This window comes from Eumetopias jubatus, unplaced genomic scaffold (assembly GCF_037043125.1).
Source record: "Eumetopias jubatus isolate StellerSeaLion01/CBP00866 unplaced genomic scaffold, mEumJub1_p1.0 scaffold_2, whole genome shotgun sequence".
Classification (NCBI taxonomy): domain Eukaryota; kingdom Metazoa; phylum Chordata; class Mammalia; order Carnivora; family Otariidae; genus Eumetopias; species Eumetopias jubatus.
Genome location: NW_028274808.1, coordinates 164514867 through 164541714, shown reverse-complemented (window position 1 = coordinate 164541714; position 26848 = coordinate 164514867). Strand labels below are relative to the sequence as shown.

The 26848-nt window shown below is 35.0% G+C and overlaps 1 protein-coding gene across 1 annotated transcript in view; it reads right to left on the bottom strand.

Annotated features, from left to right (window-relative positions):
• Positions 1-26608, bottom strand: part of GABRG1 (gamma-aminobutyric acid type A receptor subunit gamma1) — an 80446-nt gene extending 53838 nt beyond the window's left edge. Inside the window, exons 1-2 of the mRNA XM_028092548.2 lie at positions 26505-26608; positions 6056-6204 (exon numbers count right to left, since the gene is read on the bottom strand). Of these exons, the coding sequence (XP_027948349.1) occupies positions 6056-6204; positions 26505-26608 (253 nt within the window). The remainder of the gene's footprint in view (positions 1-6055; positions 6205-26504) is intronic.
• Between the last annotated feature and the right edge of the window lie 240 nt (positions 26609-26848).

The following is a 26848-nucleotide window of genomic DNA, read 5'->3' as shown; positions in this document are numbered from 1 at the left end:
GTGAAAAGAAATCATTAAATTCCCAAGTCAAAAACTAGAAAAACAAAATAAGGTAAAACAAAATGAAATACAATGAAGGTTGTAATAAAGACAAGGTAGAAATTATGAGGAAGTTAATACAAAAATGGTAGAACTCATTAATAAATGGGATCCTGGGCTTTGGAAGATATTAACAAAGTAGAGGAAAAGACTATTTTAATTTTCTTGGCCAAAAAAAGGGGGTAATAATACAACATATAAAGTAAGAAGTTACAAAAGCAGAAGTAAAGTTTGAAACAGAAGAAACTTTTTAAAATCCTAAGAGACTACTTTGAAGACTTCTTTGCAAATAAACTTGAAAATATAGAAAAAAGGGACATTTTTCTTAAGGAAATACAGATTACCAAAATTCATCCTGACAGAGTATAAAGTATAAAAAGACCAATTTCCATAGGAAAACAAGGTGATTATTTCCAAAAAACATGAGACCTGGATGATTTTACGATGGAATTCTATAAAATCTCCAAAGACCAGTTGTCACTAAAGCTCAATAAATTGCTAGACCTTTGAGACTAAATGAAAACTCCCTACCATGAAACAAATATAAAAAAGATATCTAAGAAAGATGAAGACAGTACTCAAATATAAAATGAAACATGAATATCATTCATGAATACCAATGTAAAATAGTAAATAGTACATTAGCAAATGGAATCCAACACCTCATTGAGTATATACTACATCATGGCCAAGGAGGCTTTACTCCAGGATGCAAATTGTTTCAAATAATATTATTTACCATATTAATAGATCTAAGGAGGAAAATATTCATAACTATTTCCAGAAATACAGAAAATGCCTTTGACAAATTTTAATACCAATTTCCTGATTTAAAAACAAAATCAAGGGGCACCTGGGTGGCTAAGTCGGTTAATTGGCTGCCTTAGGCTTGATCATGATCTCAGGGTCCTGGGATCAAGCCCGGCATCAGGCTCCCTGATCAGTGGGGAGTCTGCTTCTCCTTCTGCACCTGCAGCTCTCCCTGCTTGTGCTCTCTCTCTCTCTTACAAATAAATAAATAAAATCCTTAAAAAAAATTTTATTCAAAAAATACATAACTAAAAATATAAAATATAAAAACAAAATCAAGAAAGTTGAGGGATAATTTCTTAATGTAAATCTTTGTAGGACAAAACATTAGTCATTTCCACTAAGATCTAGAAAAAGGCCAAGTTACCTACAATCTCCACTATTACTCAATATTATACTAGAGATATGAGTAAATGCTATTAGATAAGAGACATCAATTAGTTGCATATGAATTGGTAAAGAAAAAATAAAATTATCTTTATATACGATACGATAGCATATTTTGAAAAGTCAGATAATGCTTAAACCATAAAAAAGTCAGTAAAGCAGCATGAGGGTAGTAGGATATAAAATAAGCATTCATAAATCAATAACATTGATACACAAAACTAATAACCAGTAGAGGGCATTATAGTTGAGAAACTACCCTTCACATCAGGGAAAAGATTAAATACTTAGGACTCAATTTTTAAAATGTGAAAAATCTGTATGAGTAAATCTTTAAAATATTCCTGAAAGATGCAAAATAAATATGAAGAATTGCAAAGACAGCCCATGTTCCCATATTAGATGACTCAGTGTTATGAAGATGTTAGTTCTCTCAAAGTTAATTTACAAATTTAACACAATCCCAATAAACAAACAAGTATTATGAATCTTTTTTTTTAGAGAGCTAAATTTATTATTGTTAAAAAATGCAAAAATAGGGGACCTGGGTGGCCCAGTCAGTTAAGCAATCAACTCTTGACTCTGGCTCAGGTGATGATCTCAGAGCCTGCTTAAGATTCTCTCTCTCCCTCTCTTTCTCCCCGCCCACCCCTACTCTCCCTCTCAAAAAATAAATAAATAAATAAATAAATAAATAAATAAAAAGAAGCCAGAAAAACTGAAAGGAAAAACAAAACAAATGAAAATATGACATGGAACTAGCCTTATAAGACATTAATAGAAAATGTTTTAGCCTCAATATACTGTTGAATCTCTACTATTACTATAATGTAGTGACACATAGAAAAACAGATGAGGGAATGGAACAGAAAGATCAGAAATAACCAAAGTTCATAAGAAAATGTAAAGTATGAGAAAGTGGGTATCTCAAATAACAGAAGTAAAGATTGATTTCTTTCATAAATGATGTTTAGCCAACAGAAAAGCCATTCAGTAAAGAGACAAATTAGATTCATACTTTGTACCATACAGTAACTCCTAATGGACTAGGGAATTAAATATAAACAAATAAAACCATGCAAGTACTAAAAGTAGCCATCAATGAATTCTACTGAAAGTGAAATATAGCCAGTAACACTCGAGTCAAACTATATTAGAAATGAATAAAATAACCATTGAAGGGAATAGGAAAGATAAGAACCTAAGTTAACTTTGTTGAACAATATTTTAATTACATTCTGTAAAGCTAAAGATAAAAATAATTGTACTTGAGTATTTTATTCTAGTTAATTTGTTTTCATAGACAAATGACATGTTAAAATTTTAGAACCATATTTTGTATTTACTGGAATTGAAAAGATAAGAAAATATACTATGGATAAATCAGAGCCAGGTGTCTCACTGTTGGAAAAAGGAATTACAAATAAGGAAAGAGGAAACACTAGAACGAACCCCATGGTGTTTAGTTCGGAAGCAGAACTGTCAGTATGAACTCACGGTTTATAATACATGTAAAAAGGGACAGATATAGAAATATAGATGCCCGTGAATGTGTTTGTAGAACATGTATTTTCTACTTCTGCTCACTGAAATGGTTCAGAAGCAATAACACCCAATATTAATGAATATATCTACTGCCCTGATCTTGATTTCTAAATACCTTGGAGAAATGGTGAATTTTATTGCTTGGATCAAGATGAGCCAGGAATATCTTATGTACTAAAAAGTAAGGATGTGATCAGAAAATGATGGTGATGTATGAAAGGACACAGAAGCCAAACTATAGGAAGTCCCAGTGCCAAATTTATTTTGAGCAACAAAATAATGATAATAATGGGTTATAAGCTATAAAATAAAACATATGTATAAGTCTACACTGAGTATAAATGAATAGATAAATAAATGGAGGATAAGCCTCAGCTCCTCCTTATAGTAGAATTACAAATAATATGCATAGAAGGAGTGATGATAATAATGAGTCACCATTTGGCACACAGAACAGTAATAAATACTGTAACAGATAAGAATCATTGATGGATACTAGCTTAATGGACAAACGTGCTGAGACATTTTTACATAGTTGACTGTCCTCCTGACAGTACCTCCTCACAACATATGTATTAATCTAGAAGGGAAAAAATAATAACTTTACAGTGGAGAAACCTAGAAGAAACCACACTAAACCAAGTGTTAAAATTAATATCACCAGCAATAGGATATACTAACATCATGTACCTCCTGATAGAACACACTGAAAGGGCACAACATCACTTCCGTGTTATCCTTAGCAAAAATGTATCAACTCAGTGGAATAATGAAAATATCAGACAAACTGACAGACATTCCACTGGCCAGTACTTTTTAAGGTTATCAAGTTTATGAAACATACAGAAAAATAAAAATTATATCAGATTGGAGGAAAATAAAGAGACATGAGAACAAAATGCATTGTGGGATCCTCGTTGTAGTTCCGAAACAAATAAAAAGACATTAGTGAGGCACATGCCATAATCTAAATAAGGTTTGTAGATTAGTTAATTAGTTAGATTAGTTCTTGATATTGTTTTCTTGACTTAGGTTAGGATTTCTATGGTTATATAAAATGTTAACATTACGGTTAAAGGGTTTGTGGAAATTCCACGTATGGATGCTATTTTATTAAGTCTAAGTTTTACCTTAAAATTAAATAATTAAAGCAATCTGAGAAAACAGCAAATTACATATGAGGAAATTAGATTAACATAATAAGCCAAATGTTATAAAACAATGAAATTTAAGAAAATTTTTCAGAGCCCCCAGGCCGCTAAGTCGGTTAAGCGGCCAATTCTTGGTTTCCGCTCAGGTCATTATCCCAGGGTCTTGGGATTGAGCCTCCCTGCTGGGCTCCCACACTCCATAGTCAGTTTGTGGATTCTCTCTCTTTCCCTCCCTCTGTTCCTCCCCCTGCACATACGCTCGCACTTTCTCTCACTCTCTCTCAAATAAATAAGTCTTAAATAAAAGTAAAGAAGAAAATTTTTCAACAGAGAAAATTGACAAAGCCAAATTTTGATTTTATGACAATACTAATAGAATTGAAAAAGTCTTTCAAGATTGATTCATAAATAAAAGAACAGATTACTAATATCAGAAATGATAAAGGGGAAAAAAACTCAGATCCTAGAAACATTAAAAATATCACAAAAGTTATTATGAAACAATTTAACACTAGTAAATTTGAAAATTTCTATTCCGTAAGAGGTTCAGCTTACTAAAAATGACTATTAAAGTAATTGAATTGTTAAAAAATTCTTCCCCAAATTAAACTCTAGGCCAGCATGACTTCACCAAATAATTTTCCCAAATATTTAAGGAAGAAATAGCATCCATTTTAGATAAACTCTTTCAAAGATGAAAAGTGAGGGAAAACAGAACTCATTTGTAGACCTTAGCATGATCTTGGTTCCAAAACTGAAAGAGACATTACAGGAAGTAAAATAAATGGCTAATGTCCTTTATGAACATAGATGTAAAATTCCAAAACAAAATATAAAACTGAATCTAGTGATATTTTTTAAAGTTACCATATCACAACTAAGTGCCATTTATTCCAGATATGAAAATTTGGTTTAAGGTTTAAAAATCAGACAGTTACTTATAGAATAAATGGTAAGTAGAATAAAGGGCAATATACTAATCCATATGATTATTTCAATAGATGTACACAAATTATTTGAAATATTAAGGAGGAAAAAAGAACTCTGGCAAAATAAGAGAAAGGATTTACAAAGAATGTCTTAAAAAAAGAAGCCTACAGCAATCATACCTAATAGTGAAACATGAATTGCTCTCCCTGATATTAGGAACAGACCAAAACTATCCAAAATTTACTCTAGTCTTAGCCAATGCAACATGGCATGAAAAAAGTATAATTTTGGAAATAAAGTAAAATATTCTTTATTTGCAAATAGATACTATTTGCAATGTAGTCATTATTTGTAAGTCATTATCTTTGTAGAGAATCTAGAAGAATAAAACAGTAAGTAATTAAAATTTCACAAGGCTCCTGTGGACAAAATAAATATGCAAAATAACTTTTTTCTATATACTGCTAATATAAAATTAGAAAATAAATTTTTAAAAATCTATTTACACTTGCAACAAAAATTCCAAATACATAGAATTAAATCTAGTAAAATATATTCAACACTTCTTCATAGGAAACAATAAAAATACATATATAAATAAAGAAATACATGATGCTCATGAATTTAGGATAGTAAAAATTCAGTATGGTAATGATTTCAATTTCCCCATAGTGACCATAGATTTAATGCAATCCCAATGAAAATGCTGGCTGGTTTATAATTTTTGTTTGTTTTTAATAAGTCATTGGGGGGGACTTAGAAGTTAATTATTATAAAACTTATACATAAATGCAAATGACTAAGAAAAACAAAGTAGGATTACCAACACCATTACCGGCTTATAATTAATTAAAACAGTGCTGCATTGGTACAAAATTAGCACCCTACTTACCTTTCAAATATTCTCTTTTATGAAATACCTCTTAGCTTTTCAGGCAGTTTTATCAAAACTTTGCTATTGTACCCTTTATTGTAGCAGTTGTAAAATAATTACATCAAAAATATTTATATGCCTTTCTTCCCACGTCAGACTGTGAATTTCTCAACAGTGCCAGTTTAACTAATAATTATCAAACCTAGCAGTCTCTGACATACAGCAGATACGCAAGGAATATGAGCTATATGATTAAAATAACATCAGTAAATAAGGTTTCCATAGTCACCAAAATCCCAAACAGATAACTCAAACTTACCTCCTATATCTGGGCGAAGTTTATTATCATAGCCTTGAAGCAATGAGTTGAGAATTTGTGTTATATCTCCTTCATGAATCTTTGGTGCCAAGACCCAGGTTTTGTTCACTGTTAAATCCTCATCATCTTCGTCATCCACTTTATCAACACTAAATAATTCAAAAACATTTGAATGAGAGAAAGTTCAACCAAATTCTGTATTGAAAAACACAGTTTAATATAATCACAATTATTATAATTTTGTTAGGAAATAGTAAGAGAGGAAAATGCATTAATAATATTTTACATTCAGTAAGGCTAATGCTTTCCTCATATGAACCATCCTGATATAATAATACTCAAAAATTAAGACTTCAGTACAAGAAACATAACACATAATATTGAAATAATAAATTAAACCTTGGCCACCACAGCTGTCATTAAATGTCGTAGAGATTAGGCACTGAAAATGTGAACGGTGGTCATAGATTTGTGCAGTACACACTCTGCACAACTGTACATGGTGACTCTAAACCACCATACCCAAAAATACAAAATTAAAAGGTAAATAAATACAGGAAAAATTGTAATAACTGGTGAGATATTTAAAAATGCATGTGTAGAAAAGAAGAGTAAAGGAAAAAGTATTGAACACATCTATGTTTCTTCCTTTCAATTCAGAAGAACACAGGCATCATATTCCAAGAACTTTGTCAGAGATTGTCTTGTCATCAAATCATGAATGGGTGACTCACCTGCCACATATATGGAGGGGGGTATGACTATCAAGTTTTATGACTAGAAGTGAGACTTTAGAAATCAAATAACACCACTGCCTTTATTTTATAAATGAGAAAACTGAAGACAGTAGGGAACTAGCCAATGCACAAACTCACTTATTAGCAAAGCTGAGAATCAAGTCCTAACTCTCCAGTTAATGCTTCTCACTATACCCCTGGGTTTAACAAGCCCATGGATTCAGCTTAATTCTGCACCATGGTAGAAAATGCAGCAATATAGATATTCATCTATAGTTCATCAAAAGTAACAGACTACTCTTCTCTTCATTACTCATAAAGAATGCCGTCTTCAAATGAGTATGATCTTCTTTAGACTCAACACCTACTCTAGTAAATCTCAGTCCTGCAGTGAAAAAAAGGTCCAAAGACTAAATACTTACATTGGTGAAGTCAGATAAATCGAAAATACATGAGTTATTTCCATATGTTTCAGAGATAGTCATCCCTCTAGCAGTAAACATGCAAATTTAATTCAATATCTTGAGTTGATTTTTCTACGGTATCCTTTTAGATTTCTTTTGCTTTGGACATAAAACATCTTAGCTAATGCAGCCCTCACTGTCTTTATCCTTCTTAAAATTTTTTTCCAGGGCCCCCTGGGTAGCTCAGTCAGTAAAGCGGCGCACTCTTGATTTTGACTCAGGTCACGATCTCAGAGTCCTGAGATGGAGCCTTGCTTCAGGCTCTCAGCTTAGAGAGGAGTCTGCTTAAGGATTTTCTCCCTCTCCTTCTGCCCCTCCCCCCACTCGCATGCACTCTCTCTCTCTCTCTCTAAAATAAATAAATCTTTTAAAAAGATTTCCAGTTTTATTGAGATATAATTGACATATATTATACTACAAATTTAAAATGTATAACAGAATAATTTGATATATATATATAGCAAAATTATTACCACAATAAGTGTAGTTAACATCCACCCTTTTTATCCTTAATGAGTACAAATTAACATTATAAATTAAAACTTAACCTTTTTGGTATCTGCTACCTCATTTCCTCTCCATAGTAATTCTATTGATAGTTACTATCGGCAGATAATAAGGTGGGCTATTGTTCTCAATATTTCTCTCCTTCCTGCCAGAGAATTATACTTTTCACTCCATTGACATCTAACTTGGTCATGTGACCTGAAATGCTCCTTCCTTACAGGAGGATGATACTTTCCTGATCTATTGAACTCGCATGTGGCCTTGTGATTTGCTTTGGCTAAGGGAATATAAGTGACATGCACCACTACCTAGCAGAAGATTTAATGTCAGTGCACAGTTCACCATATCTCTCTTGTCCTTCTACCAAAAGATGAGCCATACCTGGAGGCTACACCATTACTTCATTCCTAGAGTGAAGACAACATGGACAGAGCCACAGCTGACCTACAATGGCCATGTAGCCTGAGTGAGAAATCAACATTTAGTGTCATAAGCCACTGAGATTTGGGAGTAGTTTACTACCACAGTACACAACTTAAATTCATATGTGAACACTTATGGTACATTTAGTTAACAGGTTTTTAATGAAGAGCTTATTTATATTAATTGTTCTGCTGTCTTTAACTTCAAAAAGTATATACTACAGAAATATAGTTATATGATTTATTTAATATAATTTCTTATTTCCTTCAATAAAATATATACCTACACACACACACACACATTCATTCATAAACTAAAGCACTGAAAATACTGAAGTATTAAGGATCCCTGCTGGTGTGTCCTCCAGGTAAGTTATCTTATCTAATTAGAATTGCTAAGATACTGGCAACAACCCAAATTTTAGAGCATCCATTTAACTTTAAATCCCAGTTTTATAGAATGAAACATCTGGTGGTTAGAGGCAGACCACTGCACATATAAGCAGTTGATCTTTCTTTGAAACATGATTGTAGTTAAATGGAAGTCTCCAGGAAAAAAAAAAATAAAAAGCTTTTGCTATTTTTTAACAGTAGCAACATCCTGATAATCCAAAAGCACATGCTCATAGTGAATTATATTCCCATTTTCCCAGCTAGCTCAGAAGTAACATGAGAATCTCAGTGCTATCACAAAGCTAATTGTCCTCATTTTTGGCAATAATAGAAGGGAAATTTCATTACAGTTAATTTTTCTACATCTTCCCTCCAAGCTTTCTAAATTACTTTCAGAATATTCTTTAATTACATTAAGATCTTCTTATTGATATTATTTTGGTGATTAAAAAGTACTTGTCATAATTTTAAAAATAGTTCATATAGTTTATCTGATGTCTCAATATCTTCACAGGCTGGGGGATTTTTGTAATCTTTATATACATTGAGTGACCATTCATTTGGGGGAAAGGAGTATGATTTTCTTAGGTAACACTGAGATTTTCTTGACTCGTGCTCAAGCACTTCTTTTAAATAATTTGGATGAGTATAATTTTATAATTAATGGAAATACATTTACACCCCTAAGTATATAATTTTAGTAACTGTTATTTTATTTATTATTTTTTTAATTTTTTATTGTGATGTTAATCACCATACATTACATCATTAGTTTTTGATATAGTGTTCCATGATTCATTGTTTGTGCATAACACCCAGTGCTCCACGCAGACGTGCCCTCTTTAATACCCATCACCAGGCTAACCCATCCCCCCACCCCCCTCCCCTCTAGAACCCTCAGTTTGTTTTTCAGAGTCCATCATCTCTCATGGTTCATCTCCCCCTCCGATTTACCCCCCTTCATTCTTCAACTCCTACTATCTTCTTTTTTTTTCTTAACATATATTGCATTATTGGTTTTAGAGGTACAGATCTGTGATTCAACAGTCTTGCACAATTCACAGCGCTCACCATAGCACATACCCTCCCCAATGTCTATCACCCAGCCACCCCATCCCTCCCACCCCACCCCTACTCCAGCAACCTTCAGTTTGTTTCCTGAGATTAAGAATTCCTCATATCAGTGAGGTCATATGATACATATCTTTCTATGATCGACTTATTTCACTCAGCATAACACCCTCCAGTTCCATCCATGTCGTTGCAAATGGCAAGATCTCATTCCTTTTGATGGCTGCATAATATTCCATTGTGTATATATATCACATCTTCTTTATCCATTCATCTGTCAATGGACATCTTGGCTCTTTCCACAGTTTGGCTATTGTGGACATTGCTGCTATAAACATTGGGGTGCACGTACCCCTTCAGGTCCCTATATTTGTATCTTTGGGGTAAAAACCCAGTAGTACAATTGCTGGATCATATGGTAGCTCTATTTTCAACTTTTTGAGGAACCTCCATACTGTTTTCCAGAGTGGTTGCACCAGCTTGCATTCCGACCAACAGTGTAGGAGGGTTCCCCTTTCTCTGCATCCCCGCTAACATCTGTCATTTCCTGACTTGTTCATTTTAGCCATTCTGATTGGTGTGAGGTGGTATCTGTTTGAGGTTTTGATTTGGATTTCCCTGATGCCGAGCGATGTTGAGCACTTTTTCATGTGTCTGTTGGCCATTTGGATGTCTTCTTTGGAAAAATGTCCGTTCATGTATTCTGCCCATTTCTTGATTGGATTATTTATTCTTTGGGTGTTGAGATTGATCAGTTCTTTATAGATTTTGGATACTAGCCCTTTATCTGATATGTCATTTGCAAATATTTTCTCCCATTCTGTCGGTTGTCTTTTGGTTTTGTTGACTGTTCCTTTTGCTGTGCAAAAGCTTTTTATCTTGATGAAGTCCCAAGAGTTCATTTTTGCCCTTACTTCCCTCCTTTGGTGATATTTCTAGGAAGAAGTTGCTGTGGCTGAGGTTGAAGAGGTTGTTGCCTGTGTTCTCCTTTAGGATTTGAATGGACTCCTGTCTCACATTTAGGTCTTTCAACCATTTGGAGTCTATTTTTGTGTGTGGTGTAAGGAAATGGTCCAGTTTCATTCTTCTGCATGTGGCTGTCCAATTTTCCCAACACCATTTGTTGAAGAGACTGTCTTTTTTCCACTGGACATTCTTTCCTGCTATCTCAAAGATGACTTGACCATAGAGTTGAGGGTCCATTTCTGGGCTCTCGATTCTGTTCCATTGATCTATGTGTCTGTTTTTGTGCCAGTACCATACTGTCTTGATGATGACGGCTTTGTAATAGAGTTGGAAGTCCGGAATTGTGATGCCACCAGCTTTGCTTTTCTTTTCAACATTCCTCTGGCTATTCGGGGTCTCTTCTGGTTCCATACAAATTTTAGGATTATTTGTTCCATTTCTTTGAAAAAAGTGTTTGGTATTTTGATGGGGATTGCATTGAATGTGTAGATTGCTCTAGGTAGCATTGACATCTTCACACTGTTTGTTCTTCCAATCCATGAGCATGGAACATTTTTCCATTTCTTTGTGTCTTCCTCAATTTCTTTCATGAGTATTTTATAGTTTTCTGAGTACAGATCCTTTGCCTCTTTGGTTAGATTTATTGCTAGGTATCTTATGGTTTTGGGTGCAATTGTAAATGGGATCGACTCCTTAATTTCTCTCTCTTCTGCCTTGTTGTTGGTGTATAGGAATGCCACTGATTTCTGTGCATTGATTTTATATCTTGCCACTTTACTGAATTTCTGTATGAGTTCTAGTAGTTTTGGGGTGGAGTCTTTTGGGTTTTCCACATAAAGTATCATATCATCTGCAAAGAGGGAGAGTTTGACTTCCTCTTTGCCGATTTGGATGCCTTTGATTTCTTTTTGTTGTCTGATTGCTGTGGCTAGGACTTCTAATATATGTTGAATAGCAGTAGTGAGAGTGGACATCCCTGCCGCGTTCCTGATCTTAGGGGAAAAGCTCTCAGCTTTTCCCCATTGAGAATGATATTCGCTGTAGGTTTTTCATAGATGGGTTTTATGATACTGAGGTATGTACCCTCTATCACTATACTCTGAAGAGTTTTGATCAAGAAAGGATGCTGTACTTTGTCAAATGCTTTTTCTACATCTATTGAGAGGATCCTATGATTCTTGTTCTTTCTTTTGTTAATGTATTGTATCACGTTGATTGATTTGCAGGTGTTGAACCAAACTATTAGCCCAGGGATAAATCCCACTTGGTCGTGGTGAATAATCCTTTTAATGTACTGTTGAATCATATTGGCTAGTATTTTGGTGAGAATTTTTGCATCCGTGTTCATCAAGGATATTGGTCTGTAATTCTCCTTTTTGATGGGGTCTTTGTCTGGCTTTGGGATCAAGGTAATGGTGGCCTCATAAAATGAGTTTGGAAGTTTTCCTTCCATTTCTATTTTTTGGAACAGTTTCAGAATAGGTATTAATTCTTCTTTCAATGTTTGAGAGAATTGCCCTGGGAAGCCATCTGGCCCTGGGCTCTTGTTTCTTGGGAGATTTTTGATGACTGATTCAATTTCCTTAGTGATTATACGTCTGTTCATGTTTTCTATTTCTTCCTGGTTCAATTTTGGTAGTTGATACATCTCTAGGAATGCATCCATTTCTTCCAGGTTATCTAATTTGCTGGCATACAGTTGCTCATAATATGTTCTTATAATTGTTTGTATTTCTTTGGTGTTGGTTGTGATCTCTCCTCTTTCATTCATGATTTTGTTGATTTGGGTCATTTCTCTTTTCTTTTTGATCAGTCTGGCCAGGGGTTTGTCAATTTTATTAATTCTTTCAAAGAACCAGCTCCTAGTTTCATTGATCTGTTCTACTGTTCTTTTGGTTTCTATTTCATTGATTTCTGCTCTGATCTTTATTATTTCTCTTCTCTTGCTGGGTTTAGGCTTTATTTGCTCTTTTTTCTCTAGCTCCTTTAGGTGTAGAGTTAGGTTGTGTATTTGAGACCTTTCTTGTTTTTTGAGAAAGGCTTTATTGCTATATACTTTCTTCTTAGGACTGCCTTTGCTGTATCCCAAAGATTTTGAACAGTTGTGTTTTCATTTTCATTGGTTTCCATGAATTTTTTAAATACTTCTTTAATTTCCTGGTTGACCCATTCATTCTTTAGTAGGATGCTCTTTAGCCTCCATGTATTTGAGTTCTTTCTGACTTTCCTCTTGTGATTCAGTTCTAGTTTCAAAGCACTGTGGTCTGAAAATATGCAGGGAATAATCCCAATCTTTTGGTACTGGTTGAGACCTGATTTGTGACCTAGGATGTGATCTATTCTGGAGAATGTTCCATGGGCACTAGAGAAGTATGTGTATTCTGTTGCTTTGGGATGGAATGTTCTGAATATTTCTGTGAAGTCCATTTGGTCCAGTGCATCATTTAAAGTCTTTATTTCCTTGTTGATCTTTTGCTTAGATGATCTGTCCATTTCAGTGAGGGAGGTGTTAAAGTCCCTCACTATTGTATTGTTGTCAATGTGTTTCTTTGCTTTCGTTATTAATTGCCTTATATAATTGCCTGCTCCCATGTTAGGGGGTTACATAGTTTCAATTGTTAGATCTTCTTGTTGGATAGACCCTTTCAGTAGGATATAGTATCCTTCCTCATCTCTTATTACAGTCTTTGTTTTAAAATCTAATTTGTCTGATATAAGGATTGCCACCCCAGCTTTCTGTTGGTGTCCATTAGCATGGTAAATGGTTTTCCACCCCCTCACTTTCAATCTGGGGGTGTCTTTGGGTCTGAAATGAGTCTCTTGCAGACAGCATATTGATGGGTCTTGTTTTTTAATCCAATCTGATAGCCTGTGTCTTTTGATTGGGGTATTTAGCCCATTTACATTCAGGGTAACTATTGAAAGATAAGAATTTAGTGCCATTGTATTGCCTGTAAGGTGACTGTTTCTGTATATTGTCAGTGTTCCTTTCTGGTCTATGCTGCTTTTAGGCTCTCTCTTTGCTTAGAGGACCCCTTTCAATATTTCTTGGAGGGCTGGTTTCATGTTTGCAAATTCCTTTAATTTTTGTTTGTCCTGGAAGCTTTTTATCTCTCCTTCTATTTTCAATGACAGCCTAGCTGGATATAGTATTCTTGGCTGCATATTTTTCTCATTTAGTGCTCTGAATATATCATGCCAGTCCTTTCTGACCTGCCAGGTCTCTGTGAATAGGTCTGTTGCCAATCTAATGTTTCTACCATTATAGGTTACATATCTCTTCTCCCGAGCTGCTTTCAAGATTTTCTCTTTGTCTCTGCAACTCGTAAGTTTTACTATTAGATGTCGGGGTGTTCACCTATTTTTATTGATTTTGAGAGGGGTTCTCTGTGCCTTCTGGATTTTGATGCCTGTTTCTTTCCCCACAGTAGGGAGGTTCTCTGCTATAATTTGCTCTAATATACCTTCTGCCCCTCTCTCTCTTTCTTCTTCTTCTGGGATCCCAATTATTCTAATGTTGTTTCGTCTGATCATAAAGCTTATCTCTCAAATTCTGCACTCGTGATCCAGTAGTTATTTATCTCTCTTTTTCTCAGCTTCTTTATTTTCCTTCATTTGGTCTTCTATATCACTGATTCTCTCTTCTGCCTCATTTATCCTAGCAGTTAGTGCCCCCATTTTGGATTGCACCTCATTAATAGCCTTTTTGATTTCAACTTGGTTAGATTTTAGTTCTTTTATTTCTCCAGAAAGGGTTTCTCTAATAACTTCCATGCTTTTTTCAAGTCCAGCTAGTATCTTTAAAGTCATGATTCTGAACTCTAGGTCTGACATCACACTAATGTCCATATTGAGTAGGTCTCTGGCTGACGGTATTACCTCTTATTCTTTTTGTTGAGGTGATTTTTTTCATCTTGTCATTTTGTCCAGAGGAGAATAGATGAATGAGAGAACAAAATGCTAACAGGTTAACAATGTCCCCAGAAAATATACTCTAAACAAATCAGAAAAGACCTGAAACCAGGGGAAAAGAAAGGGAAAGAAAGAAAAAAGGAAGAGAAGAAGAAGAGAAAGAAAAAGAAAAAGATAAAAACAAACAAAAACAGAACAAAACAAAAAAAAAAGAATATGATCAAATATGATCAGGCTGGTGCATAGATCAGTGCCCCACACTAGATTTTGGGTATATTTTGGTCTCTTAGAAGAGAGTGCCTCCTAAAATTTTAAAGAAAGAAAGACTTATATATGTATAGAATAAGGGTTGATACGATGAAGGGATGGAATATGATTGTAAAAATGAAAATTATAAAAAATTTTAAAAAAGGATTTGATCAGAAGGTGTTTGAAAAAAATAAAGAGGAGGATTTAAAAAAAAGGAAGGAAAGAAAGAAAAAAAAGGGGAGAGAATTGATCAGGCAGGAGACTGGAAAAAAGCCATACACTAGAGATTTAGGGTATATTTTGATATGTTAGAAGAAACTGTGCCTCAAAATTTTAAAGAGAGAACAACTTATATATATATGCCAAAAATAAAGGTAACTACTATGAAGGGATAGAATATGACTCTAAAAATGAAAAATAAATTTTTTTTTTAAAAAGGGATTGATAAGGTGTTGGTTGGAAAAGGGAAAAAGAAAAATTAAAAAAAAAACAGTTAAAAAAATTAACTTTGTAAGACTAATGAATCATGGTAAAAAACCCATGAATTCTATGTGCAGTATTCCCCTAGCGCTGGAGTTCTCCTGGTCTCATTGATGGGTAAACTTGGTCTTGGCTGGCTGTTCGTGCTGAACTTCTGGGGGAGGGGCCTGTTGCCGTGGTTCCCTAATGTCTTTGTGGAGGCAGAATTGCCCCGCCCTTGCCGGTCCCCGTCTAAGTAATCAGCTCGGGTTTGCTCTCGGAAGCTTTTGCCTTGCAAGCTTTCCGTACAGCTTTGGAGGACAAGAGTGAAAATGGTGGCCTCCCAATCTCTGCCCAGGAGGAGCCGAGAACTCAGGGCCCCGCTCCTCAGTGCACCCCCAGAGAAAGGCAGTCAATCACTCCCGTCTCCCCGGTCTCCGGCCGCACTCGGTGCTCACCTGGCCTGTGACTGAGCGTTGTTATCTCTGGCACCCGACCCCGTGTGGAGTCTCCAAACCCAGCAGATCCCTGCGGTGCGCTCCTGCGCCGCTACTCCGGAGGGAGGGAGGGGAGTCTCCCCAGATCTGCCGCTTGTTGGGTCCCTGCTGGAGGAGCAGTGGCCCGACTATGTCGCCGATCACAGTTTATGGCAACCCCGAGCTGAGAGCCCGCTCCTCAGCTCCGTCTCTGCAGCTGGCTTCCCCGCTCCAATACCTGGGAGCTCTGCCGCACTCAGGCACCCCCGGTCTTTCTGTGACCCTGAGGGTCCTGAGACCACACTGTCCCACGAGGGTTCCACCCCCCGCTTAGCCACTGGAGCGACGTCCCTCAACGGAGCCGACTTCTAAAAGTCCCGATTATGTGCTCCGCGGCTCTATCACTTGCCAGAAGCGGCCGACGGAGGCCCCCTCCCCCACCGTCTATCCTCCCAAATATCGCCTCAGATTCACTTCTCCGCACGTCCTACCTTCCAGAAAGTGGTCGCTTTTCTGTTCAGAGTTGTTGCTATTCTTTTCTTCGATCTCCTGTTGAGTTTGTAGGTGTTGAGAATGGTTTGATCCCTATTCAGCTGAATTCCTGAGACCAGATGAAATCCAGGTCTCCTACTCCTCCACCATCTTGCTCCGCCCCCAGTAACTGTTATTTTAAAGATTGATGTTTTTATTGTTACTAACAACCACTGAGTGCCTAGAGGGCAGCATTAAGTTCTTACCATGTTTCAGGAATTGTGTGCTACATTCTTTCCACACTTTATGTCATTTAATCCAGAGTAATTTCATGAAATAAATATTGATATTTCTACTTTACAGATGAGAAAAAATAGATTATTATAGAGTTTCCAGGACATACCCTATTAAATAATAAAACCAGGAAGATTAACTTAATTTGAAGGCTATTTTCTCTCACTTTTTTTTTTTGGAAGGTTCCATAACATCATCTCATTTTATCTTTATTAAAAAATCCAGGGTGATTGGACTGTGAGTTTTCTAATTCATAAGAATGCAGCAACACTCATGGTAGGTAATTAGTACATTTGGATTGTGCATGGATAGGATGCTAATCTCCATCCTTGATTTCCAAAAGATTAGAATAATAATTTCAGGGAATCACACGCACATTCTCTGATGAAAAGACTTTCTACCATGTGTGCTTCACTTCCAATCCAATGCTTTAATTCATTTATAGAGGAAATATCATGTAGTGCAAAGGTGCTAACTTCTGAAAATGCAAAGACAAAGTTGTATTCCTGATTTAAATGACCTTATTTTCTAATAATGGAGAAAACTATTTAAACAAATGATATAGAAGACTATCATACGAAAAGATGTTTATCATAGTATTATCTATGATAGCACAAATTTTAAATACTATGAGTATGTTTAAGTAAGTAATTATGTAACACTATGGTGTCATGGATGTATCCATTTGACTGATTTTGTGAATAGTCTACAAAAATAGAAAATTACTTCCATATTCTAATGTTATATGAAAAAATAGCATATAACAATTTGTTTTACCAAAACCTACATATAAAATGGCTGAAGGTTTAACGGGAAAGCGGCATAATGAGTACACTAAGGATTCTACACCTAGCAGAGCTGTAGAAAATTGAATTTTGTTTGTATATTAATAGTACGCTACTGTCTTTCTATAGAATTTTGTAATATAAATACATTTGTCATTAATGCCTACCTAAAAATGAGCTGCCTTTTCCTATAAATCAGATAGTGTTTTGAAATAAATTTCTAATCAAAAAATTAAATAATTAAACAGAGCCTTTTACAGAGAGAAGTAGAGCTTTACGCTCTGCCAAGGAAACGACAGTGGCAGCCCTGAAAATTTGCTGCTCGGCTCTTCCACGGGAACAGAGTTGACTGACACCCCAGCTGCCAGCCCTCCGAACCAGACCTACATCTGCACCAGACCCAAACTTCCCTGGGTGTCTTCCAGCAATAACAACATAGAGGCAGTCCTAGTACACACCCATTCCTGCAGAACGAGGGGCTCCTCTAAAGGGCAACTCATGTTAGACAACTCTCACTGGCCTGGTCGAAACTTGACTCCAAGCGCTCCATAGTCTGAGACTCTTTTGACACAAACTTCCTTCTCCCCTCCCCCAGCCCGCCCCACCAACCACCGTGGAGGTGTCAGACCTCCATTATGTCAGAGGCCCCCTCAGCTTGCTTCCACTTCTCCTTTTTATCTCAGACAGGCAATTCTCTCAAAAATCTCTTCCATGTCTAATCTCATCTTGGCATCTGCATCTCCAAGGCTTCTGCTTCTCACATTTTTTAATTGACAGCGCTAATTATTTACTAACGAAAAATTTTGAGTCAACTACATCAGTGTCGGTTTGTCTTTTTTTGTCTAAGCTATTTTAACACATGATACAAATCAATCTGTTTGTATGAGTTATTGCATGTGAAAAAGTGCTTTAATGAGCATATTACTGTTCTTAATAAAACAAGCAAAAGTTTTGAACTAGTGATAACTAAGACAGGCTAAGTAAAACAAGGTATGTTATACCATACAATTATAAAGAGTATTCATCTTTATAGCTAGAGAAAAATAATATAAGCCTATAGCAAGTCAATCAATTAATATAAACTGTCTTTCATAAAAAGGCTAAACATTCATCAGGGTTTGCGCAGGATGGCTTTGGTTTACACCTGTTGTCCTAGAATAATAAAAGCACCGTCTTTCACTCACGAAATGGCCTAATTTGGATGATAAATTATATAGTCATCCTTTATATAGTTCATATAAAGGTGACTGTAATGTCCTGGTTCTGACACCTGGGGACAATTCTTCCATTAATCTGTTTAGACGATGGAGATGAAACTCCAAAGCCAGGCCTCATCTGAGCTGTTGCTCATTACAGATTAGTGTTCCTTTATAAACATCAGATATGTTTCTATAAGCATAAGTCAAGTGACAAGTTCCAGGAAAGAAACATACCTGTTCTAATGTTTCAGAGTAGAAGATATCCTAATGCCAAAGCCTACAGGAGCTAGCTTTTAAAGAGTAGATACAGCCATTGATTTTAGATCTGAAATTAAGACGAGAAAAGTAAAGTAAAAAATAAAACGCGAATTTTCTTGTTTTCTTTTTTCCTTTATATTCTAGCTGCTAAACTCTTTTGTACAAAGCTCCTTTCTACAACTGTAGCCCTGAATCATCTTTATTATTTGGAAAAGTTAGTAGGGAAGCAAAAGAAGTAAAAGCATTACAGGTTATAGATCTGAACTTTCAGAGTTTTAAAGAGGTGAAATGATAGTCCACTCAATTCGATGATCATTTTTTTTTTAGCACAGTGGAATATGGGATCCATCACTTAACACACATAGAGAAGAATACTTAGGAAATTTGAGGAAGGAGAAGGGAGCCTCGCCTAGAATATAAAGTGTGTTCCACTTTGTGTTTCCAAAATGTCCAGGGCTTAACTCCTATAAAATTGATCACATTGCATCTTAATTAACTACCTTATTTATTTATGACCTTATCTACGCTCATTGAAGGTAAGGGTTAAGGTTTTCAATGTGGTATCATTGGCACATAGCCCAATGCTTAACACATGGTAGGTGTCCAATAAAAATATTCACTGAATAAATGGAAAGAATATTAGATCTTATCTTGCTATTTGCAGGTAAAACTACAGTGAATCAAGAAAATAAACAGCTAAAAACTATAACTATTTGCCTTAATAGGAGAATTTATCATTGTAGCTAATGTAATATAAAATTAATTTAAAAAAACAAAGCATCTTTCTGATACTAGCACTAACCCCTCATAAATAAAAACAAAAATATTTCTTTCATAATAACAGTATGACTTACAAAATTATTAAGAGGAAATGTAATAGGGAAGATATAAGTCTTATGGGAAAAAAACAAAAAAAATGAAGAATATAAAAAGAAAAAAAATAAGGGCAAAGTAAACATTTTGGCTATAAAACAACAATGTTAATATATTATCCCTAAATTAGCTTATAGATTTAATGAAGTTTTAATCAGAATCCCATAATTCAGATGCAAGACATTAAAATCATCATAACTAAGTAGAAGAATCAATATGGGAGTTTATAAGAAATCATTAAAAAAGAGAATTGTTAGATGAAATTTGCCCTGCCAGAATAAAAAGAAAACAGATTTTTTAGAGGAGGTGAAATAAACGACAATTTTCATTAAGTCTATTAAAAATGACCATTGGGTTGAAAGTATATTAAAATAAAAAACATTCTCTATTGTTCCAACTTATATACATAGATCCTGACAGAACATAAATTAGTCTTAGAAGCAATATAATTCTTTATGACATTCACATTCTCTGAGCCTTCAATGCTCTTATGCATCAGATAAATTCTGTAAGTCTGCTAAAAAATTTTGCAAAGAGGAGGTTTATTAAATTAGAAAACATATTAAAAGATCTTAAAATTAAACCAAAGAAAGAAATGGCAATTAGTTCCTCTGAATGCAGAAAAATATACCTTTTTTTCCTAAGTCTTGGGATCACAAAATGAGAGATTAAAATATTTTCATTGACACAAGGGTACCTTCAGACCCACTCAAAAAGGAGAGAATACAAATGCATGGAACAAAAGCAGCAAGACCATCTTTCTAGTCATTCCAGGTGTGACAGTTTGAAGGTTTTTCAAAAAGAACTCTTACTAAGGAAATGACAACACAAACATACACTCATAAGCCACCTGCCCAGAAACACAAATTAGTTTATAGAACATACATGTCTAACACTTAAATTTAATCTAGCCAATATGGTTACTTTGTTCTAGTCCATATGGCTATTTTGTGGAAAAGGCAATCTTTACTCAAAACACTCTTCTTCATGTGTTGGAAGATTATTCTGATAGTTATACATATCTAGGATGAGTGAGAGGTGAGCAATGTCCCTGCATTTAAGCAATTCACAAACTGTACAAGTAACAGTCCTAGAAATCTACTCAAATATTCACTCTACTCAAATATTAACTTGTCCAGAATCCTTGATTCTAGCAGTCTTAAAGCTACCGGGAGAACCAAATCACACCCTGATCACACCAATATTAAACTATTTATATTAGGCTAACTATATTCTCATCATAGACTTTCTGAAATGCTCATGTAGCTGCAGGTTAGAGTGGAGGGTCTTTGTCAACTTTACTTCTCTGTCCTTAATGCCTAGCGTGATCTCTACTACTGGGTTACTCAATGTATCTGTTACTCAATGTATTTGTCTAAAAATAAGGAGAAATTTTAAATCTCCAAATACATTGTATCTGGGAGAAAAGGATTCCTACAGTTCAGAAGTTCACTATTAAACTAAATGATACAGGTTATAACAGGATGTTGCTATTTTAATGCCACAGGTTAGATGACCAGAGTAAAGGGTCTCCCAGAAGATACAGGAATACAGTCTTCAATTTCAAAAGGCCTACTAAACTGTGAGACCATACCACTGGCCACAGACTAGTAATGTTACCTCTCTGTCTCTCTCTCTCTCTCTCTCTCCTTCACTAATACTGGTCCATGGCAGTGAGAACATTCAGTCTTTCCCCAGAGTTGCAACTGATGCCAGTTCCCTTGGTGTCCCCACTGTAGCTAGAATTCTAGAATTCTGAATAGCAAATACAGCATTTTATCATCAACGTAAACTACTAGAGTACAGGGTCACTGGCGACAGGGACTCTGCCTTCTTTGTCCTGCACATCTAGCATTTTTCTATTACATACATGCCCTCTATACAGGATACAAACACTATGAGGGCAAGGATTCTGTCTTACTTACCACTGCATCTCCAGTTGCTAGAACTCTGCTTAACACACAGTAGGCACTGAGTAAATATTTGTTGTATGAATGCTAATGCTCAATAAATGTTTAGAGTGAATTAATAGCTAAGACTATTTCCTGAAACATGAGGCTTCAGTTGGTTAAACTATTTTACTACAAATAGAATTAGATTCTGAGATACTTAAAAATAGAAAGAGACATAAATTTCATCTGCCTCCCACAGAGTACAAGAACTCTAACAAGCATCTGCTTGAAGAAGTCTAGTGATAAGGCATCCATTATTTTGTTAGAGGCCTTTCGAAAGAAAATCTGCCTTCACGTAGCTTTCACTACTTGGTTATGGTTTGGCTGCTATACCTATGTGTAATATAGCATCCTTAGAAATAAGTTGCTATCTGAGTCCTCAAAAAACCTTAACTGAATTCCAAATTCTTGCTTTTAACTCTTTATCCTATGATATTTTTTTCTAGATCAAGGGCTCCACTTTGTTAAAGTTTTTCCTAAAATAATTAATCTAGCACTGCACATAATATTCCAGATTATGTGATAGGTACACAGTAGATTTTTATACCTCCTCTGTTTCTATCAATTGCATTGTCTGTTCTTTTCTTTCCTTTCCTCATTTCTTCCATCCCTCTTTTCCTTTTCCCCCCTACTCATCCATAGTCATGTTATTTGCTTTGACTTACACTGCATTTGTAATCTGAGAAGTGTGGTGGTTAAGAATGCAGGCTCTGGGCATAGAACACATGGACTTGAGTCTTGGATTCAGCATTTATCAGCAAGAAGATGTTTAGCAAGTTCCTAAAAATTGCTGTGCCCCAGTTTTCCCATCTGCAAAATGGGGAGAAGAACAGTATCTAGGCATTATTATCCCTTCATACTTGATTGGTTACTTGGCTAAGTTGTAATGTTCTAGGCCAAACATTTGTTTTTATAATATTGGAGACATTTCCCCCATAGTCTTCTGGTATTGTGATGAGAAATCTCATGGCTCTCTAATTTTCTTTCCTTGATTGAGATCTGTTCTAACAGCAGACTGTTCTGTTCATCCTGGGAGTTCTGAATGTATGTTTCCTTATTGTGACTACAAGATGTTTTGCTTTGATTAATACCATAAATCTAGGCCTTAGCAGTGAGTGTAAACTGCATATAGGTAATACTCATGTCCAGTCTATTCGCCACTGTAAACCCAGCATGTTGTACTGTGCATGGCACATAACAGGCATTCAAGAAATATTTGTTGAATAAAAGAATGAATGATCTCTCCAGAACCCAAAACATATCTAATAATACGTAAGGGTTCAAGGACTTCACTGCACTCGAGACAACTTTAACCAGTATATATAATACTAGAATCCCTGTAATTCTCAGAATATCTGTTGTTATATCTTTTCAGTTAAAATTTTAAGTGCTATGTATTTTGCACAAATTTTCTCTCTTGGTCTTGAAACAAGCTGGAAAGGAGAATTTCATTTCCACTTTCACAAATGAGGACTCTTTGCCTCAAAGATTTTCCTGAAATTACCCTAGTGGGAAATGGTGGAGCTAAAACTAGAATTTACATTCTCATGACCAAGTCTAGGATTCTCAATTGGTACCTTGTGTATATGTGAATTATTCCCCTGAGGCCCATACATTTAATTTATGCACACTTTTCTTCTTTCCCTCGTGGCAGTCATTTATCATATTTTGATAATATCTCAAGAGCTTTTTTTCCCCCACTTTTCCACCCTGCCTTGTCTCCTCTCCTTTGGGACCCTGCCTTCATTAATACTTTCTTAGACAAATTTTAATCACCTTTATATAACTATAAAATATTAGATTAGCCTATTTAATGATTGAATGAAAAGTCAAACATTTCCTTTTGTTGCTTAGGCAAAAGTATGTCCCATAGTATATAATGGAACAAAATAGAAGGATATACCTAAAAGACTCTACATAGGGGATTGATCTATTACAGTATTTGCATTTTAGTTTCAAAAGCATTTTGTCTCTCGGTCCTTCTTTGAACATTTTATTATCATGGAACATCATTACTCAGTAATTTTGTCCTCAAGTTTGCATCAGTATTTTATCAGAAAATTAAGTAAAAAATCTAAATGCCTAAAGAAAAACCAATCACTACCACCTCCACAAAATACTGAAATTACTTGAAAATAATATATTTTATAAAGGAAGTGTATTTGAATATTTTCATTTTGGCAACTGACTGCTAAATTGTATGATTATTGACTCATGAAATTGTTTGGGGAAAAAAAAACAAGTTATTTTCCCTGGGCTCTCTCAAAATATAACTTCTTAGTCAAAGCTTATCATAAATACTTTTTAGAACAACTAAAACCTCCAAACACTTCTTTCCACTCTTCTTAAAAGCCTGATTATAGTTAGATTTTTTTCAACATTATAAATAAGTCAAATCAAGCTTAAGAGATTTTAACCAACTTGTCAAGATGCCATAGAGCTTCACAGAGAACGAAACACAGGAACCTTGGCTACAGCTTTTAGTTACAACAATAGGATAAGCTTTCATAGTTCAGCAATATAAAAATCAATAGTGTCTCTCCTTTATGCATTTGATGGAAACTAATGAGGAAACAAGCTATTGTCTCTGATTAAATATAAGAAATAACAACTTCCAGTTTGGTAAATCCCCAAATAGGTGACTTCGAAGATTTATTTTAGAAACCAGCATAAGACAACAAAATTCTTATAAACAGAACCATTTGTGATTAGTTTTAAAAGAAACGTCCCTCAAAAGAAGGAGAAAGGGAGAAGGAAATATGAATGTAACTGGTTTATACATGTTGACACCCATTATCTCCAGCTAAATATTAAAAGGGTGAAAACTTCACCACAACTGTAGCTACTTTAAAGTAAAAACATAAACTGTCATCATAGAGGCCCTGACAGCTAATTATAATGGCAACATATAGCTTTATTTTTTAATATTCTTTTATTGTTTGGCCAGAATAATCCAAATTATCTATACTATTATGATAAAATGAATTACTTGTCTATTTTAACTGCATAACACTTCTCCCTCACTCACTCTTACATATGGTAAAAAAAAAAAAAAGTACCTGGAATTCCAATTAGAATTTCACTCTTGAAAACTGCAAAGAAAAGCCAATAGAGCAACGATTGACTTGTTTTATGTTTCAGTTCAAATCTAAAACATACTGAATATGAAAACTTGTAGAAATCATAAGTGATCTCCTACTGCCCTTCATTTCCTAGATGAATTAACTGTTCAAAGAGGGTAAGGACTCTTGACATAGATCATGTCTCTAGACTTCCAGAACCCATCTCTGTCTACTATACTACATAACTCTTTAACTCTGAGCAACTTGAAGAGAGTTCTGGAGCCAATTATGATAATTATAATGTAAATAGACTCAAAAACAAAAGATATGATTTCTTTACTATCTCTTTAGATGTTTTGTTTTAGATATTTCATCAATCAGCTTGTCTATTAGGTTCCAAGGGAAACTTGCTCTTATAATTGGCAAAGGAGCATACAGGTTGTTACTTCAGAAAACCACTGGGTAAATCTGTTTTTACTTATTAGAATACAGATTCATTTGTAATATTATGAAGATGCATGAAAACACTGATACATGATCAACCAAAATATCTCCTATAATTTTACAATATATTCAAAGAAATAAGTGATTATGATACAACTTACATACAGGAAATAATTAGTCAGTAGTATGTTTGTGCCCATGCAGAACGAATTTTAAGTTTCTAAGGGGAAAGGGTAAATAAACTAAAACTGTGATACTTTAAAAAAAATCATATGTCAAACATTTTCTGGCCAGTCAAATACTGCTCAGCATAGCTTAATCCATTCTCTGTTTCTGGAGAGAAAATATAGTTGTTCTATCTGCTGGTAATGACAAAAATATTCACTCTAGCTATATAGAGTCATCATCATCATTTTTTTTAGTATTGATGCAAGTAGTGATAAAGACATGTTTCCATCTGCATAGTGATTGCATTTTACTCGAGTTCTAAACAAGATCACATAATACAATAATATAATGTTAAATATGCATTTATATAAAACACAGTTACATGATATGAATAGTATGTCCAAGACCTTAATAGTGTCTATGTCTTAATATATGTTAACTCCATTCAGCCACTACTCTTATATCCAGGTACAATACCTGAGCATTTTATTTTTCTGTCAGACGATCTGAAAGTTTTATTGGAAAATATTACAGCCCAAGGAGCCCAAATCCTGTTCCTGTTAGATTGGAGGCTTGGGGTTGCTAATGTCTCTCTGTCTATCTTTGTCACACACACACACACACACACACATTCATATCCATACAATTTTTTACTTCCTTGTAGATAACCAATTAAAATAAAAATTATTCAGATAGCTCAATAAAATATACATGGTTATCTCTAACTTAAATATAACACCCTCTAAACCCTGATTTTTAAGCCATATTTATAATCTCTCTCCATATGTAACTTTGGGTTTTTCCGGAATAGCAAAAAGAAAAAAAGATAAGAGAAAAAGCAATATTTGTTTATAGAAAATCATCATACATACCATGTTGTGTAACAAGTTTCTAAAATAACTTTCTCTTTAAAATTCAGAATTATCCAGAAAGTTCATCAGTGACATTCATCACTAAATTTAGTAGCAAAATCATTTTTACTCCGTCTCCCAGGAACTGAACCTTTACTAGTTTCTACTGTACCAAGTCAAACAAGCCAAAACAAAACCAAACAAAACAAAACAAATCCAAAACTGAACTGCCTTCCATGCTTTCACACATAGGCTCGTCTCATCCTATCTGAAAATAAGTGTATCTGATCAGAAAATAAAATGATGGTAAAATATCTCGCTTGTGCCCAGAGAAATGCCACTTACTTAACTTGGAATGGTTTTCAAAAAAAAAAAAGAAATGAGGTGGAAGGGGGTTGATCCCAAAGAATAGTTTTAAGTCCTTAAATTTACTCACCAGTTTCCCAGATGCAGGGTCAGTAACAAGAACATCAGCCTCACCACTCCACTTTGACTCCACAGAAGAAAAGGGGAGAAGAGAAAAGCTTTCCAAGAACCCATCAGGATCGCTTTTTCCTCTCAGTTCTCCAAGCTAGGACTTTTTCTCTCACCTCGGCAGCAGCCAGGAGAGTACAGCGGGGGAGAGTGGTAAGGCAGTACACCTCCCAACCAGGTAGGATGCGACTCCCAGCGGAATTGAGCCGGGGAGCCAATCAGACCCAGAGGATGCTGGCATAAATTATCTGAAAAAGAGTTGGGCCAATCTAAGGCCCAAAGAGGCGGGGCTTCTCCTACTAGAAA